The sequence below is a fragment of the Numida meleagris genome, chromosome 3 (assembly GCF_002078875.1).
Source record: "Numida meleagris isolate 19003 breed g44 Domestic line chromosome 3, NumMel1.0, whole genome shotgun sequence".
Lineage (NCBI taxonomy): Eukaryota > Metazoa > Chordata > Aves > Galliformes > Numididae > Numida > Numida meleagris.
In genome coordinates, this window is record NC_034411.1 from 101,059,700 (window position 1) to 101,078,272 (window position 18,573).

Below are 18,573 nucleotides of genomic sequence, written 5' to 3' on the forward strand. Positions count from 1 at the left end.
TGTCCCAAGTTTTATCTGCTGCAAAACAGATGGAATTTGTGGCCGCATTTCAGACTGAATTCAGGCTGTCTTCCAGGGTAACATAATAGCCAGGTCCCAGAAACCGTTAGCCTTTGCTTGTAGCTCAGCCCACTGTTGAATGTTGTAAATATTCTTTTTGACTAACACGTTGATAGCTTTTGTAGTATGGCCTCTACCAAATAGGATCTGCCAGTTAGAAATAAGGGAGACAGCCTATTTTCTTGTAATTAGTTACAGGGCTGATGTCTCAGTATGACCTAAGATGATGTAACTGAGGAAGCATCTTTTACATTAGATGCTGCCAAAGGAGTGGACAATCTGCATTTTGTAGAAGACTGTATGGCTCTGGACCAGTTTTATTAATTGCATTTTTCTGTATCCAAGGTGCTTTTGCGGTTTAACTTGGAGATGGTTCTTTCTTCTCCGCAAAGATTGCTCAGGCTGCCAGCCTGAGTTGAACTTACAAAAATCTGAAAGCTTCCTGAGTGAAAACCGAAACTATTGCTCTGTCCTCTCTTATTCTGTTGAATAGCTCAAGAGAACAATGGGTGTCTTTTTGCCATAGAATTTCTTAATAACTAGAGAATTTCAATTGGAAAACGGAACAACAAGGCCAGTGCCCTTCTAGGCCTGGATGTTTGCAAATCACCTATCTGTGGGAAAGTTGCCATGCCACGCAGTTATGAGCGTGGAGCCTTGGGGAAAGATGCTTTGTCCAACTGAATGTGATGGGATTTGCATCTATGCATCTCCAAGCACAAACATGCTTTTTTTTTCAGCATCTGCTCATATGCCGTTGTCAAAGAGGATGCCGCTGTATTCTGGGCTTTTCTTTGTTTACCGTTCTAAAAATCCCAGAATATGTTATTCAGTTGTCCTTATTTATGGATTTCTTTTTGGTGATACCACTAGAAAATACTATAATAATCACATGCTGATTTTTTAAGATGTAAAAGCCAAGTTTAGCTATTAAAAAAAAAAAAAAAGCCTTATCCAGCATCACTCTGCTAGCACCTTTCATGTTGCCATCTCTGCTGTTAGTGGTGTGAATGGTGGGCTTTAAAGCATCCTCTAATAGCTGACTGATTTTCATATAGCAGCCTAACAAATTGCATAAACAAATAAAAATCACTTACCCTTTGCTTGTTCTGCACTAAGGTCTTACAGGCAGGACATTCCTTTTCCCACACTGATAATCTGAAGAATATAACTGCAAAATGAGCTTGTAGGTCTTGCCTGAAGGTATTTTGTTGTTCTGAAAAATTCCTTCAAGAAAATCATATTCCTTAGAATAATAGTGATATGTATCTGTGAATCTTACTACAACTTGTTCATGATAGCATGTTCATCCTGTAAAACATCAGTAAGTGAAGGTTTGTCTTTTTTTTTTTTTTTTTACCCAGTGTATTAATATCAAACAAACAAAAAAGCACCTTTTGTGCTGGGAGGTTATTAAACAGAGATTCAGAATAAGTGACTCTCTCAACAATCACAAATATCCTCCAACTGCCAGGTCCAATTTACCTCAAGCCCAAGACTTTATGGTAGAGTAAGTGACAGTGAACAGGGAAAAGCTCCAAAGCAGTTGAGTCCTCCTGGTGTGATGTGCGTGTAGGTATCTGTATCACCTTGCACAGTCTCCTTGTGTGAACATATATAACCTTAATACTTGCTTTTGGAGAAAAGACTCTATTTTTTGTATATTGTGTTTAACTGATAATGCAGAATGTGACTCAAGTGGGTCACTGTGGATATGGGGATGTAGCAGTGGGGGAATATATCAAAACTATGACCGACAGAAGAACCCATGAGGTGCAAGGTATCTCTGTGCAGAAATTATCACCCCAAATGTTCTGGGCAGCCCCACCTGACCCTCATGTAGGTGCTTGCTGAGCGGTCTCCAGTCAGTACCCCTTAGTCAACCCCTTCTCTACCCTGACCGAGAACATCCTGATCAGGGTGCATCCTCTTCCAAAGATCCCAATAACACTTTCATAAGAAAACCTCACTACAGCTGTTCATTTAACAGAGCAAAGTGCTAGAATTTCCCCTTATAAATCAGCATTAAGTGCCGTGCAGTACTTTTTAGACTCTTGCTCTTCGAGTCAGTTAATCACTTACAGTGCCTCTGTCTATTATTTAAACTACAGCTTCCTGAAAAGAGGTTGTGGCGAGGTGGGGGTTGGCCTCTTCTCCCATGTAACAGCAGTAGGGTGACATGTAATGGCCTCAAGTTGCACCAGGGGAAGTTCAAGTTGGATACTGGGAAAAACTTCTTCTCAGAAAGCGTGGTGATGCACTGGAACAGGCTGCCCAGGGAGGTGGTGGAGTCACCATCCCTGGAGGTGTTCAAGAACCAGGGAGATGTGGCACTGAGGGTCATGGTCTAGAGCAGTCACAGGCATGGGTTGATGATTGGACTGGATGATCTTAATGGTCTTTCCAACCTTAATGATTCTGTGACTCGATTAAAAAAAAGTAGGAAGGAAAAAAATATATTTCCTTCTCTGAGAAATCAGTTATGTTTTCAAAATAATGGCAGTCTAAAATAAGGATGGGTATGGTATGTATCTGGAGAACATACAGTTTATGAAATGCATATTAACAAAATCCCCTACATTTAATTCAACCCCATAGCTAGGAAGCCAGGTGGTAATTGTTAGTGTATAAATCTCAGTAGCTCATAGTTTGGCAGTTAAAAAGAATAACATACTGCAGAGACTCTTTTTGACACTGTAATAACCCCTTGCCACAGATCTCATTTTAACTTTAATAGCGACATCATGTGATCACATATTGTATTTTTGGATCATTTGAAGAATTTGTTATGCAGATATTCTGTTTAGTGGGCTATTGGACCATTAGCCAAATAAATCCGAAGGTAATAAAGCTCACAGGAAGATAAATGGCTTTCTTTTTCTTGTTCTTTCCAGCCAATTCAGGCTAATTTAAGCCTTTCACAGAATGGTGATAATGAAGGATTTGTTCTCAACAGCGTTATGGCAGGTGATTTGCATTTGAAAGTTTGACACATTTATAGGGCTTTGATCTTTTCCCTCCAGTGCCGTGCCCCTGGCGGACACCTACACCCACGTTTTGCCAGGTGGAGCGTCCAGGGGCTCCCACAGCTCTGCAAGTCACTGGGAAAAAAAATACACCAGAAAAAAATAGCCAAAAATCAGCCAAAAGTAGCCCAAAATTGAAATTCTGTTGCTAAATTCGAGTGGCCCTAACACCATGCACGAAAAAAGAATGTTTGAATTCATTTTATTAGATTTTCTTTCAAGCTAGAGCAAGTCCTCATGGAAAATTTTGAACAAATACAGATTCTGATATAATGTCAACCAGTATAGGAAGATGGGCTTCTGTCTGTGAATTTACTCTTAAAAGAGCACATCTCAGTGTAGGATACACATTACTCAGTGTAAGATAACATATTTTGTCACCTGGCAAACTTGAGAAAAGATGGCCATGGAGTCGTCTCTTAAATATTATTTTATTTTTTGATTTGTTGTTGTTCATCTGGGCATGAAAGCAATCTTCAGCTGGAAAAGGAAGCCTGGAAATAAAATCAGAGACTTACTGACATCATGAACGTATGTGAGCAAAATCAAGTATAAAGCCTAGGAAACAGAAAGGATGTTCATAGTAGTGTTTACTGTCTTACCCCAAAGAAAGAAGGAATTTATAGGATTCAGCAGGAACTCATCCGAACATTTGAAACGAGATCATTGTATCCTCCGTGACTGTAAAATTGAATGTATTCAGTTGTTTTCTCTGCTGCATTGTAATGGTGAATTCCAGATCCACATGCTAGGAATTCATTTTCTTCTCACCTCAGAACTGATTCCTAAGGCAGGCACTAACTAAAAACTTCTGGCATGAAATTCCTTCCTGTGCAAATAGTAAATGATGTTTCTCCAAGCTGAACTTTCCTTCTGAAGGAAGAGAAGGCATAGAATCAGAATCAGAGAATCCTTAAGAGTTGAAAGGGACCTTTAAAGGCCATCTAGTCCAGCTCCTCTGCAATGAACAGAGCACCACAGCTAGATCAGTTTGGCCAGGGCCTGATCCAGCCTGGCCTTGAAAGTCTCCAGGGATGGGGCATCAATTACATCTCTGTGCAATCTGCTCCAGTGCCTCACCACCCTCACTGTAAAAGACTGTAAAAGTTTTCCTTATATCTAACCTAAATCCTAACTCTTTGAGCTTGAAGCCATTTCTCCTTGTTCTGTCACCACAGGCCCTGCTGAAGAGCCTGTCCCCTTCTTTCCTGTAGCTCCCCTTTAGATACTGAAAGGCCGCTACCAGGTCACCTCACAGCCTTCTCTTCTGCAGGCTGAACAGCCCCATCTGTCTCAGCCTGTCCTCGTAGGGACACGTGGAGGTTCTTGGAGGAAGAAAGCCTGCCGGAGCTCAGGAATGCTTGGAGGATGTTTGGGAGCTGGCTTCATGCTGCAGGCTGTATTTGGGAGGTTCTGGCTGCCCCAGGGAATGCTCAGTCTTTTTAAAGCTGTGTAATGTGTTGATGAGCTAGAGTCTGAAGTACACTGAAAGAAGCAGGGACTGTGTAAACGTTAGCTTACATTATATGCATAATAACAGGGAGTCCCCAGCAGAAATGTGGAGTCTTTTTGTTCCCCTCCCTCTAGAAGGTGCTCCTACAATCTAAGAGTTAACTTCATGTTGAATGTACTTGAAAATTCAGTTACCAATGCATTTTGCTCTTCAAAAGAGAGCACTATCCATCTGTGTTACTTTGCTTTCAACTGATCACAGAATGTCAGCTATCAGATCAGAGCAGGAGACTGATGAGTGTGCATCCAAGCCTGACAGGTCAGGTCAATGTCAGGGGAAATTACAATTCCCTTTTCTCTCTCTCTCTCTCTCTCTCTCTCTTTTTTTTTTTTTTGAATACAACCCATTTGCTAGTATTTACTTTAGAGGACTACTTCCCTGGAGTGGGGGCTCAATGCTTTAAAGCAATATTGCCTGGAAAATTTCGAGTTAGTTGCTTTCTGATCATGTCCCCATTTTATGCAATAGAATGTCCCCGTTTTGCAGTAGAAAAGTGCCAGCAGCTTGAAGTCAACCCTTGTGGTAGGCACCATGGAGGAGATCTCATCAGAGAAGGACCCCTCCCCTGGCACAGTCACTGTCTGAGGAAGCAGGAGATGGGGGCTCTGGGGTCCTGCAGTCAGCAGTGATTTACTGTTCTCCTTGGTTTGCCCCCAAAATTGCAGACTCTTAGTCATGATAAGCTGCCCTCAAGATGTGCATATCTGCTGGTGTAAGATCTACATGCTCATCCATGCATGCACGCACCAATTGCCATTAACTATGCAAGAACTTAGGGTGCACACCAGATGTCTGTGTCTCATCAGAGTGACAGGGCAGCCAGCAGCATGCAGTGAAATGGGAAGTCAGAGTAAAGGAAGCTGAGTGTGATTGGTTATCTCCTTGCTTTTTGACCTAATTGATAAGTATAAGCTTAATTTACTGGCCCATAGATAGTCAGAGTTTATGGGTTTTTTGCTCTCTCTTGTGTTTTAAAAAATAGAAAACAAAATAAGAGTTTGCTAAAGTAAAAGTTGGCCTCAAGTAAATGGCTTCTTGCCTCTTTGCAACTTTAACTGACCCCCTTTCTATGCCTATATGTTGTAAATGTAACTACTATAGATGTTTGTTTTATTTATTCTATAACCTATGATTTTTCACACTGTTTCAAGTGCGTAATAAAGTGTTTCCTGCTTCCAACATTAGCTTTATCCACACAGCTGAGCAAGTCAACAAAGGTGTATGATTTATATAGGCAGAGGATGTTTAAAAAGGCATTTTGTTCTACCAAGAAAAACAGAAGGAAAATGATAAAGAGCCTGAAAAATATACATCTAGATCAAAACATAAGAAATAAGGAGAGAAGGGAAGGATGAAGGGAGTGAGAAAGGAGGAAGGGAGGAAGAAGGGAGATAGGGAGGGAGAAAAGGAGGAAGAGAGGAAGGGAGGGGAAGAATAAAAGGAAAAGATATAATATCCAGTCATAGAGAGGAAGCTAGAATTAGAAACATTAAGATGAGACAGAAAGCAAAACCTGATTATAAGGCAAAGAAAGGCAGCAAGGCCTACAGTGCCCGAGAATACAGTCGTGTGTGCTCATGCATTTGTCACCCAGCTGTCTNCTGATCATGTCCCCATTTTATGCAATAGAATGTCAGGGGAAATTACAATTCCCTTTTCTCTCTCTCTCTCTCTCTCTCTCTTTTTTTTTTTTTTTTGAATACAACCCATTTGCTAGTATTTACTTTAGAGGACTACTTCCCTGGAGTGGGGGCTCAATGCTTTAAAGCAATATTGCCTGGAAAATTTCGAGTTAGTTGCTTTCTGATCATGTCCCCATTTTATGCAATAGAATGTCCCCGTTTTGCAGTAGAAAAGTGCCAGCAGCTTGAAGTCAACCCTTGTGGTAGGCACCATGGAGGAGATCTCATCAGAGAAGGACCCCTCCCCTGGCACAGTCACTGTCTGAGGAAGCAGGAGATGGGGGCTCTGGGGTCCTGCAGTCAGCAGTGATTTACTGTTCTCCTTGGTTTGCCCCCAAAATTGCAGACTCTTAGTCATGATAAGCTGCCCTCAAGATGTGCATATCTGCTGGTGTAAGATCTACATGCTCATCCATGCATGCACGCACCAATTGCCATTAACTATGCAAGAACTTAGGGTGCACACCAGATGTCTGTGTCTCATCAGAGTGACAGGGCAGCCAGCAGCATGCAGTGAAATGGGAAGTCAGAGTAAAGGAAGCTGAGTGTGATTGGTTATCTCCTTGCTTTTTGACCTAATTGATAAGTATAAGCTTAATTTACTGGCCCATAGATAGTCAGAGTTTATGGGTTTTTTGCTCTCTCTTGTGTTTTAAAAAATAGAAAACAAAATAAGAGTTTGCTAAAGTAAAAGTTGGCCTCAAGTAAATGGCTTCTTGCATCTTTGCAACTTTAACTGACCCCCTTTCTATGCCTATATGTTGTAAATGTAACTACTATAGATGTTTGTTTTATTTATTCTATAACCTATGATTTTTCACACTGTTTCAAGTGCGTAATAAAGTGTTTCCTGCTTCCAACATTAGCTTTATCCACACAGCTGAGCAAGTCAACAAAGGTGTATGATTTATATAGGCAGAGGATGTTTAAAAAGGCATTTTGTTCTACCAAGAAAAACAGAAGGAAAATGATAAAGAGCCTGAAAATTAAATATACATCTAGATCAAAACATAAGAAATAAGGAGAGAAGGGAAGGATGAAGGGAGTGAGAAAGGAGGAAGGGAGGAAGAAGGGAGATAGGGAGGGAGAAAAGGAGGAAGAGAGGAAGGGAGGGGAAGAATAAAAGGAAAAGATATAATATCCAGTCATAGAGAGGAAGCTAGAATTAGAAACATTAAGATGAGACAGAAAGCAAAACCTGATTATAAGGCAAAGAAAGGCAGCAAGGCCTACAGTGCCCGAGAATACAGTCGTGTGTGCTCATGCATTTGTCACCCAGCTGTCTCAAATCAGTCCAACTGTCTAAAAATCTAATCAGAAAGGAAATGTGTTCGTGTCTTCTATAACCAGAAGTACAGTGAGAAGCCTGTAAGAAATTGCTGAGAGACTGAAAGCCCATAAGACTCAGCACTTGACATGCTCATTGTTTGCTTTATCCACTGGGAGCCTCTGCAGAGAGCTTGGATGCTCTTCTGTTCCCTCTCCCATCAGGTGGCTGCAGCCACCAGGTTTACCTGGAGCCTTCTCAATCCCAGGGTGGACAGACCCAACTCTCCAGGCCTCTCCACACACAATGTGCTCCAGCTCGGGGTCCTTTTGTTGGAGCTGCTCCACCCTGTCCGTCCATCTGCATCCCCTGGCTGTCTGTGCAGGGGAAGCAGTGAAGTTGCTTCCTCGCTTGTCATCCTGCTCCTGTGCTGCGTGGAGTTCTCCCAGTCCCTACAAGACTCTGCAAGAGTGGTGAGGCATTGGCACAGGCTTCACAGGGAGGTGGTGTGATCACTATCCCTGGATGTGTTCAAGAAACTTGGAGATGTGGCACTGAGGGACATGGTTAGTGGGCATGGTGGGGATGGGTTGATGGTTGGACTGGATGATCTTAGAGGTCTTTTCCAACCTTAATGATTCCATGACTCTATGCTTTTGTTGTCCCTGTACCTTCTGAGGATCTTCTCAGACAGTTTTCTCTGCTCAGATCCCTCTGAGTAGCCCCTCTGCCCTCCAATATATCAATCACTCTCTCCCAGTTTGATATCATCTGAAAACTTGCCGTGTGTGCAGAGTTTAGCTATTAAAAATAGGAGCAATTTTACTCAAATATTTTTGTGGAACCTTTATAACACTGAGTTTAATGTGTGAGGCAAAATTCACAGAAGCATTTGTAGAAAAAAGAAAAAAAGAAAAAAAAAAAGTACTTAGTACAATTCCCGCTCATCAGTGGACTGAAAGACAGACTTGCTTTTTGTGGAACTGAATGTGATTAAAATTGAGATTTAGCAACCTGGCAACTTGCAAGGTAAAATCAATGGTCCCCACCCACGGGTTAACCAGGCGCTTAGGGAAGGAAGCCTGCAACACGCACACGGCACTATTTCAGAATGGGGGAAATATGTAAGTGCTAAGTAAAATTTATAATCTAACACTTGTTGGTTGTCTCTTTCCCTGGACTATTGATCCATTTTATAATTATTAAACTGAGCTGCAAGCTCTGCTCATAGCATAACTTCATTTAGCACCAAGATGAAATATGGGTTCTATTAGCAGCAAGCAGCAATTCTGCACATCAGTGCTCAGACACGAGGGAGGGAGAAATGAGCAGGTCCTCATGAGGTTCACTGGATGGAAAGGAACAGCCTGAAATGTAATCAGAGCAACTGAAAAATAGCCTCCTTTACAAACACTCAGCTTCAGTTCTGCAACTCAACTTGAAATAAGCACAACTGAGATTTTAATTCAGATTTCTTGGCCGTTGGAATTTCTCATAAGAATTGGTGAGGTTTAGAAAATCCGTCACGCTGCAAAATGAACCGTTTGGAGCACAGGGCACGAAGTGTCAGTGCAATGGTGGGAAACGGAGAGTTCCAACCTTGAACTTTGTCTGGGACCCTTCTGTGCTGCCCTAGTGAAACCACTGTCAGACATGACAAAAGGAACCATCAGGGTGTTCACAAAGAGATTACAAGAAAAACTTGGAAATAAACTATATTGTACTTTATGAAACTTGATCTTATTCTTTTAGATTGAAAAGGAGGCATTGCTTAGGATCTTAAAATATTTACAGCAGGTATTTCTCCACTTCTCCCATGAAAATCTTTGAAATATATCAACTCAATTTCAGTAGATGTTTTGTTCTAAAAACATAAGAAAGCTGATACAATGAACCTGCACAAAGAGATAATGGAGTTTTCTCAACTAAATAACTTCTATAACTCTGAAAATATTTGAAAACGTTACTTTCTGAGCAAAATGAGCCTCGTTAGGGCCCCCTCCCCCCTCAGCTTTGCCCTTTCTTTCTGGCTGAAGTAGCCAGTAGACATTAAAGACCAACCACATAGCCTAATCTCCTTTCAACTTCTGTTAACAGGGGTATTAAAAAGACATTCCTGAAAAATCAGCTGAAAGCAACTAGGTAATAAACTCTCTACTTAAAAGGTGGATAGGTGTAAATTCCACACGTAGGCCTTTTCATCTAGGAAGCCAGTTGCTTGAAGATCAGATGTTTTAAATGAATTGCGGAGCTGATGTCACTTTTCGGTCAACAGAGACTGCCACTATTTGGAGGATCAAATAGATGTGAGGATGTAAAGCAAGTAGATAGGTCCTGCTCCTGCCAGGACAACTACAGAGAGATGCCTGCCACCGTCTGAAGCCCGGGTGAAATCTATGATACCTAGCATGACATCCACAATACTTGTCCTTCATAAGCTGGCTCTTAGTGTGATATTTTGGAGCTGACAGCAACAAAGAGTTTAAATGTCTGGGCCAGGATTTTTAACAGCACCACAACTCACCAGTTTCTGCTCTTACTACAAATGAGTAGCAGTGTTTCCTCTCGTCCTAGCCACCAAAGGTGGTGATAACAATTAGGGATCCAATTTGCTCATGGTTTTCACTGATTGTAGTAAGGAGTTGTGGGCTCCTTTTTATGGGTCTGGACTCAGGATCAGTCCCAGTTCTTACTGCCTTGCTTCCCTTTGGGAGTTGTAGCTAGTTGTTCATCCATATTCTTTGGCATACTGACCTCAGAAAAAGACATGGATATTTGCTGGCACAGTGCACCTTACTTATCTACAAATCCTACTGACTTCAGTTGAGATCAGACACAAGTTGGACCCTCTTCCACAAGTACAAAAAAAAAGCCTCAAATCAATTCATTAAAGAAAAAAACAAAAATGAACATTTCTACTCCAAATTAGGTGAAAGCATTAAAAAAGAGAGAAGCGTTGCTCGGTGGCTAATGGGACTCTGGATAACAAATGTGCTGGATCCTTTTCCTCCTTTATTGCCAGTTTAGGTGTAAGCTGAGGTGTCCAGTGTTACTTTTCAGAAGTGTTGAACACCTGCTGCGTCTGCTGAAGCCAGTGAGACCTGCAGCTGCTCGCACTACGTTTTACATCTGGGCAGCTGGGTCTGTGCAAAGCAGGACCGTTACCAGCCAGCTCCACAGCGAGTGGGAGGCAATGTGGCGAGTGTTTGGGAAACCGTGCTAAATGAGAGATGAAGTGACTTTAAGATCTTTGCAGATGTAGAATAATTTTTCCCTCCACGGTACAAATTGCAAGTTGAAAACATATCGTCTAAGTGCTTTATTTGTATGACGTGCTGCTTGTCAATGCACTAAAACTGGATTTCTGTCCTAACGCTCAAGGAGGTGGACTGCTAAGTGTTACTGAAATATATTCAGCTGTGCTCACTCCATTTTACCTTGCATTTTTCCAATTTGATATGACTTTTTCCTAGCTGTTTCAAGTCTGTTTCCTCTACAAATCTCACAGCTTGGTGGAAATATGCTCTGGAATTTTTACAGAGAAAAAGAGAAAAAACATAAATACCCACCATATCTGTGGGTGACAGATTACATGGACATCTTATTTTAAATTTAAAGCCTGAATCAGATATACACAGAAGCTCTAAAAAAAAAAATTATAAATAAAAATATATTTTATGCTTTTTTTAAAATAGAAAAAGTTTTGCTCCATCCATGCTTCTCCTCCCTTCTGTTATAAATGCAGAAATATGAGCAGGTAACCTTTCATTTTAAAGGAGATGAAGATGGAGATGTTGCCCTTTATATTGCTGAATAAATTACTGAAATGGAAATCAAAACTGTCAGTCAAGCAGAAAATCCCTCATCGCTTTGCAAGTGTCAGTGAATATGTCATTGGCATTAGCCTCATACCTCACTGCCCTTCAATCTTTTGGCATTACTGGGAGAACAAAAGGGACTTCCCAAAATCTGCACAAGGTCGAATAAAATAAAGATTGCAATTTTTTTTTCTTTTTTTTTTTTCACATATTTACTCTTTAGGAAGGTGACACTTGAAATACTAGACTTTCTTAGCTCTTTAACAGATGAGCATCAAACAGTCCTAGGGCATAGAAGAATACACTTGGTATCCAGCCTATAGCCATGCCCTCCTCTGTATTGTATTTTCAGAAGCCCTGCTATAAAGGAACACCATGAATATTTCTACTATTTCCAGTATTTATTTTTCCTATTGTAGCTGTCCCTACTTTGTGAGATCATTTCCCAACTGATGATTCTCCCATTGCAGGTAGAGATGTAGTTGCAGACAAAAATTAACTAATCCAAGAACAGCTAAGAAACATGACACTCTGTTGAATTAAAAATTTGCTTCCAAATTTGTCTGCCTTTAAGGGCTTAACACCTGATTCCAAAATCAAAATCATTGAGCAGAATGGTTCATACATATATAAATGTGCATTTATATACACACTCTAAGGGTACTACAAAATTCAAATGCTGTGAGGAAAACACAAGAAGAGGGTGGGAGAGAGATTTTAACTGGGACAAAAGTGACTCCCATTTTTATGCTAAATCAGGTCTTGAGTCTGACTTGTGACTTGGTGACCTCTGAAACAGTGCTCACTGAAGCTCACTCAGCTCACTAGAGGCACAAAAAAATACCCATTGTAAATCTTCTCTTAATTTTAGTTTGTAGCAGGAATTTGTGATTCTTAGGACTATCGCAGCTCATTTTCCTTAAAGAAAGAAAAAAGAAAAGATCAGAACAGCATAGGATAGCCATAAAAGCCAAAGCAGTCCTGACTGAGGTAAGATGTGCCCTAAGTTTCTGCACAGGGTATATTTCATCACAACCAAATCATCCCAGACAGGGTTGAAATGCTAAAACCCTTCACCTTCACTTTGTGGTTCCTTCTTACTCATCTCACGATAAAATCAGTAAGTGTCCTGCAAAATGCTTCTAAATGCTTTGATCCCAAACTCAACAAAAATCCACAAGAGAATTCGGAGAATATTGGATCAGCTTCTGCTTTAAAAGCACATAGGTTTTTCATCTTTGTGGTTGTAGTGAGGATTTCACAGTCACAAAGAAATGGTATCTTCCAGCTTGCTCTGACTATGTGCCATTTAAAGGCATTGCTCCCCTTTTTTTTCAGAGTGGATTACTGAGCACACAGAGATCATTACACAGAAGCTCTAAATCCTACCCTACTTTTCTGGGTCCTTCATGTTGACTGTCGCTCTCTCTTTCTTTTCATTATATATTGTATTTTGCTTCCATTACAGATCAATAAGAAGTCATGGCTGGCAGCCGAGCTGCTCAGTGGCTACAGAGCTCAGTTGTTTTCCTGGCTCCCCTAATGATTTTCTGTGTGATCTTGGGCAAGTTCCTCTTTGACTCTGCTTATCCATCTCCTTGGGGATGGATATTACTCCTCAGGGTAATAAAGATCATTAATCATCACTGTAAACTCTTCCGAGGCTTACAGATTAAAAGTGCTCATTATTAATGCTTTTCATTTCTAGGATATATATTTTCATTTGAAATACCTAACATCTAACTTCGCTGTTGTATTCGGCAAAGGCTAGAAAATTGTTTTTTTTTTAGAAGAAAAACAGATTCATAGAGGTAGAAGTTTTTATATAAATAGCTTGTAGTCCTCTCTTACACATTTCTAACCTATAGACAGCTTTGAATTAAATTTCAACATAAGACAGCTGTCCAGGCCCAACATTTGTGTTGATTTAACTTTTTTTACGTTTCTTTTTTTAAATTACATCTTCCCACATCTTTTTCTAAATAGGACTTCGACTTTGTTTACAATTACACATTTCCTTTTTGCCTTTCAACTCATTATTTGAAATGGTAAATGAAATTGCAGACTACAGGGAATATCTCGCTTTTCACCTTTCTCCTGCTGAAACGCAAAGTATTCAAAGAGAAATTACAACCTAACAAGACAAGAAATCCACAGAGCCACGCACATCAAAATCCAAGCCAACCATTTTTGAGTTTCACGATTAGGATACATTTAACGACAGAATCTCAACTACAGTCAGCATGGATCCAATAATCACTGCTGTGGTGCAGTTTCTTCCAGTTACACAGAAAACAGGGCTCAATATTTAAATTCTGGGCCTGTATTAGTGCTCACTATCTTTAAACTCCCTGTTAACTGTTCTGTAAAACGGTTAATTTTCTTTTTCCTCTCTCATCACTTATCTCCCCAGTGCAATGTTAAATGTTGATGCGCAGCCTTAATTGGTTTAGTCGCAAGAAGATAATCTTTTTTTCCTCCTTCCTCGCTGTTGCCTGTTAGCTTAAAGGCTTTTTAGCTGAAGGTTGATAATTATCACTGAGAAGAAACTAGCACATCAGGAGTTCATTTTCCATCTTAGCACTTGTGGTGCTCCTTTGAACTCCCCTGGCCAAACCCGCGTTCCCACTTTGTCACTTTCCTCCCTCCATCATAAAAAGGTCTCTGCAGCCGGCAGCTCCAGCCTTTGCTGGTGGGCAGCGGGAATTGCTTCTCCCGCACACTCTTCCAGGATGGACAAATTGCATGAGACGTTGATAAATATGGAAGACACTTTGGGTTCAGAGCACTCTGTCTGCTTATCCTCCTGGGACTGGAAGAACACTGCCGGGGCTTTCGAGCTGCACTCCGTCTCCTCTCCACACAGCTTGTCCCCAACGCCATCCTTCGAGTCCTACTCCTCGTCCCCGTGCCCAGCGGCGGCCGAGACCCCGTACAGCGGTGGCGGCCTAGTGGGCTACGGCCTGGTGGACTTCCCCCCAGCCTATCTGCCCAGCCCTGGGCAGGCCCGGCTGCCCAAGGGCACCAAGGTGCGGATGTCAGCCCAGCGCCGGAGGAAGGCCAGCGAGAGGGAGAAGCTGCGGATGAGGACCCTGGCTGATGCACTGCACACACTGCGCAACTACCTGCCGCCTGCCTACAGCCAGCGGGGACAGCCCCTCACCAAAATACAGACCCTCAAGTACACCATCAAGTACATCAGCGAACTGACGGAGCTCCTCAACAGCGTCAAGCGGGCATAGGGCCCAGTAGGAGCACCTGCCCTGGCACCCCCAGGCTCTGCTGTGGAAGAGTCTTTTAAAAAAAGACGACAAAACCAGCCAAATTTCTTCTCTGTTGGAGCATGGTTGCATGGGGTGACAGAGGAGCGTGAGGGAGGGAGAGTGAGGGTCGCTGCGTACATAGGATGCGATGCTGGAAGGTGATGTAGGGCTGCCTAAAGCCTGAGATGCAAGTTGCTGAGATGGAAGCCTTGCTTTTTGCTTTTCTTATGCTTCTGTTTTGTTTGTTATTTTTTGTTTGTTTATTTTAATGATAAGCTCCTGACAAATTTTAAACCTGGACTGATACGAACCAAAAAGCCATCTGAACCTCCTAGGATTTACATATCTGTGTTCTGACTGATCTTCTGTTTAATGCAGACAATAGTAAATCCATAGCTTTTAAAGTGAATTTCTAAAAAGCAACAACAACCACATAGGATTTATAAGTGTATTGATTTGTAGGCACTTTAATATTAGGATGAGGAAGAAAATGTTTAGCTAGTTCAAGTATTGCTTATTTGTCCACATTTCCTCTGTACTTGAAAATCAAGAAAAGAAGTAATAGCAAGAACTTCTTTGCTCATAACAAATACATATCAATGTCATAGTCTGTATTTTGTATTACATACCTGGTAGATAAGTAAAGTGTAAAAATGACCATTAAATACTGGAAATGAAATATAAACAAACTGATCTTGTATAGATAAATTGCTGCTAAAGTCTATCTTCTATTTTAATATATACAGAAACAGATCGTATTTTTGTTTTTAGTCTAAAAAATCTTTGCTTCGGTGTCTGATAAAGTGTGGAATACATTTTTACATCAAACTACTAGAATAAGGTTAGGCTGAGCTCTGTCCCTCCTCTTCCTTCTCTCTGGCGTGAAATAAATTGATTCAAATAGTTGACGGATGCCAAGTTTTATCCTCAAAATGTACTGGAACCTAAGAGGATACTAGTAACTGTAGCATCTCCTTATTAAAAGCTGTCACATCAGCTATTTCTTACAACAGTAACAGTCCTGTAAAACACACACATGAAACCTTCTAAAAACCAAAGAAATGAGGACATTGTCCAAATGTTTAATTTCTTTTACATTTTGTGTGACTGAGATCATATAGGTCTCAACACACTGAAGGAAAAAAGCAAAACAAAAGCTCCATAAATCGCATTGCAGATTGATTTCAAATACTTGGCTACACCGAGGCCAGCAATGCACAGAGAGGAGCAAAATCCAGCACAGAGTTGCTGCATTGCAAGGCTGAGCAGCGCGGAGCTCATTAAGGCAGATTAACCTTTCCTCTGTGGGGAGATGTAAGGCACCAGGAGAGCAGCGGGCAGAGGAAACAGGCTTGTCTCACCGGGATGAATAGATCGGCATGTCTGTGTGGGGCAGATGGTTTAGGTTTGTGAATGCATCCTGCAGCAGAGCTCTGCAAAGCTAAAACTTTGTTGCACTTCCTTCTTTTTTACCTCTTTCTGGTTGTTTGTAATGAAATAGCTAAAGTAGTTATATGTAATATATAAGAGTAAAATAGGTTTTGTACTTTTTTTCTCCCTGCCTCAGCCTAAGCTGACTCAGTACTCTTCTCAGATGGTATATGCATACTGGAGCAATCAGTGTGAAATCCATCAAATCTGTCTTCAAAAAGCAGCTAAGTTCAAATTTATGCGGGTAGAAGTGTCACTCAAATGTATTCACAATTAAGTGCATTCTCTATGCTTCTGTGCTGTTTTAACCCACGTTACATTTCTCACAAACTTTTGGGCATTAGTAAGAATGTAAGTAGTATCATTTTTTAAAGCCCTATAAAATTGTCCAAATAGAGAAAATTGCCTGCGCATATGAGATGGCAGCACTAATCTCACCATAGGATTCCTCACTATGAGCCTGAGTACCAGATCCAGATTTGAGCTGATGAAGAGCCTCACAGGCAAGATCAGTCAGGTCAGATCTGGAACAGTGGTCCTACAGGAAAGCTGGGGAGGGAATCCTTACCTGGGCAACAAGAATAAATGCTTTAAACTAAATGAAGATAGATTTAGATTAAATATTAGGAAGAAATTCTTCACTCTGAGGGTGGTGAGGGACTGGAACACGTTGCCCAGATAAGGTATAGATGCCTCATCCCTGGAAGCGTTCAAAGCCAGGTTGGATGGAGCTCTGGGCAACCCGATCTGGTGGAAAGCATTCTTTTCCATGGCAAGGGAGTTGGAACTAGATGATCTTTAAGGTCACTTCCAACCCAAGCCATTCTATGATTCTGTGACCTGGACTTCCATCTGCCAGGTTTGTAAAGGACATAGACCATTTCTCTCTCCTTTTGTAGTTCTTCCCCTGGGTTTATACATTTCACTGAAAGAGAAGAGATTGTTATATTCATGATGATACAAGACCTGCTGTTAAAAAGTACTTATTAAAACTTCCTATTAATTTTTAAATAAAGTGGAACATAGTCGAGGTGATTTGTTTTCCGTTTCTTTACACCCAGGGATGTAGGATATTTATTTGGTATGAAAGAGACCAAGACTTAAGTCCCTTGTGTGAAAATATAAGATCTAACCCCCAGGACTGTATATAAAATTCATGAGGCAGTATCGAAGTCCAATAGCAAAACTGATAGCCCATAGAATAGAGGCAAAAAATTATAATCTTTTACAGTCTGAAGAAACTGTGAAAGTCATAGAACTAAAGAAAATCTTTCACATACAAGCATTGTAACATATGTTAAGACTTCAGGTGGAAGTAGAGCTACAGTAATAGGAGCCCAGAAAACACTGGAAGTCAGTGGCTGAAGAATTGTATTATATTTTGCCTAAGGGACAGAGTTGTTTACCACGCTAAAGGAAAAGAGATACAGGAGAGTGAAAGAGGATCAGTCAATTAATTGAACTCTTCCAGTCGCAAAATTTCTCCCAAGCCACACTTTTGCCTTTTCTGGGTTAGCATCATTGAAATTCCTTCATTAACACAGGTACTAAAGAAAGCTAGAGAAAAGAGAAAAAAAAAAAGAGGAAAACAACACCAAAATCCTCCACCACAAAAACAGTTTGCTACTGCATTAACAATTTTCTTATACAAGAAACTGGTAGACTGAATCAGACTTGATTCATTCAGCATCAGGACAAGGGCTTAAATACCAAAGATGACACAAATGAAGAACATTCTAAAATGCTTCAGTTAATTCATTTCTGTTTAATTCATTTCTGTAGAAGATGTTATGATTTTGGAAAAATCCTTGAGATACAGAAACTTGACAGTTTGTTTGGGACACTGGTTCCTGAAGTGTTAGTTTACTGATGAGTACATTATACCATCCTGCCGTCAGACGCTGCACACCACAAGTGGTTATTTTGTCTTTTAAATAAGTGCTCTCAGACCTTAAGAGAAAGGCAAGAGACATCAATAAGGCCAGACCCTATGCTCTGCTTTCCTGAGCTGCAATTTGTGCTCAGAGCTACAGGTACATGCAGAAGGTGACAGGGAAGACAAATTCCCTCTTGGTAGGAAGACTAGGTATCTCAGAAGGAGTATTCCTCAGTGGTTGAGACTACTTGGAAGAAGGTCTCCAGGCAAGCTCTGGCTCTGTGAGTAGCAGAAGAAAGGGGAGCCTGTGGTTGCCTGCCCCCACACAGCACTTTGAAATTCTAAACTGAGGAGGACCACATAGGTGCCAAGAACTTTTATAGTTACACATTTGGGCTGCACATAGGTGTGTTTGATGGGAAGAAAGCCTCTTGTTAAGGCACTTCAGCGTGTTCCTAAGGGGAATTGCCAGCATAGCAGAAATTTTTATATAAAAGATTCATGCAAATATATCTGTACGTATTTATATATAAATAAACACGCACCTCAACTTCTGAGGATCAAGTATCTGACTTCCTTTTGCTCCTAACTTAATTGTTATACAGCCACAAATGTTATTTGTTTTCCCCTCAGTTGA

General features: G+C 40.9%; 1 protein-coding gene across 1 annotated transcript; it reads left to right on the forward strand.

Moving 5' to 3' along the window:
- MSGN1 (mesogenin 1) lies at window positions 13,424–15,023 on the forward strand. The gene has a single exon (XM_021392845.1). The coding sequence runs from the start codon at window positions 14,099–14,101 to the stop codon at window positions 14,606–14,608; it is 510 nt and encodes a 169-aa protein (XP_021248520.1). The 5' UTR covers window positions 13,424–14,098; the 3' UTR covers window positions 14,609–15,023.

What these genes read in the sequence shown, in the direction of transcription:
- MSGN1 (XM_021392845.1), top strand. Translation starts at nt 14,099, where the DNA reads ATGGACAAATTGCATGAGACGTTGATAAATATGGAAGACACTTTGGGT.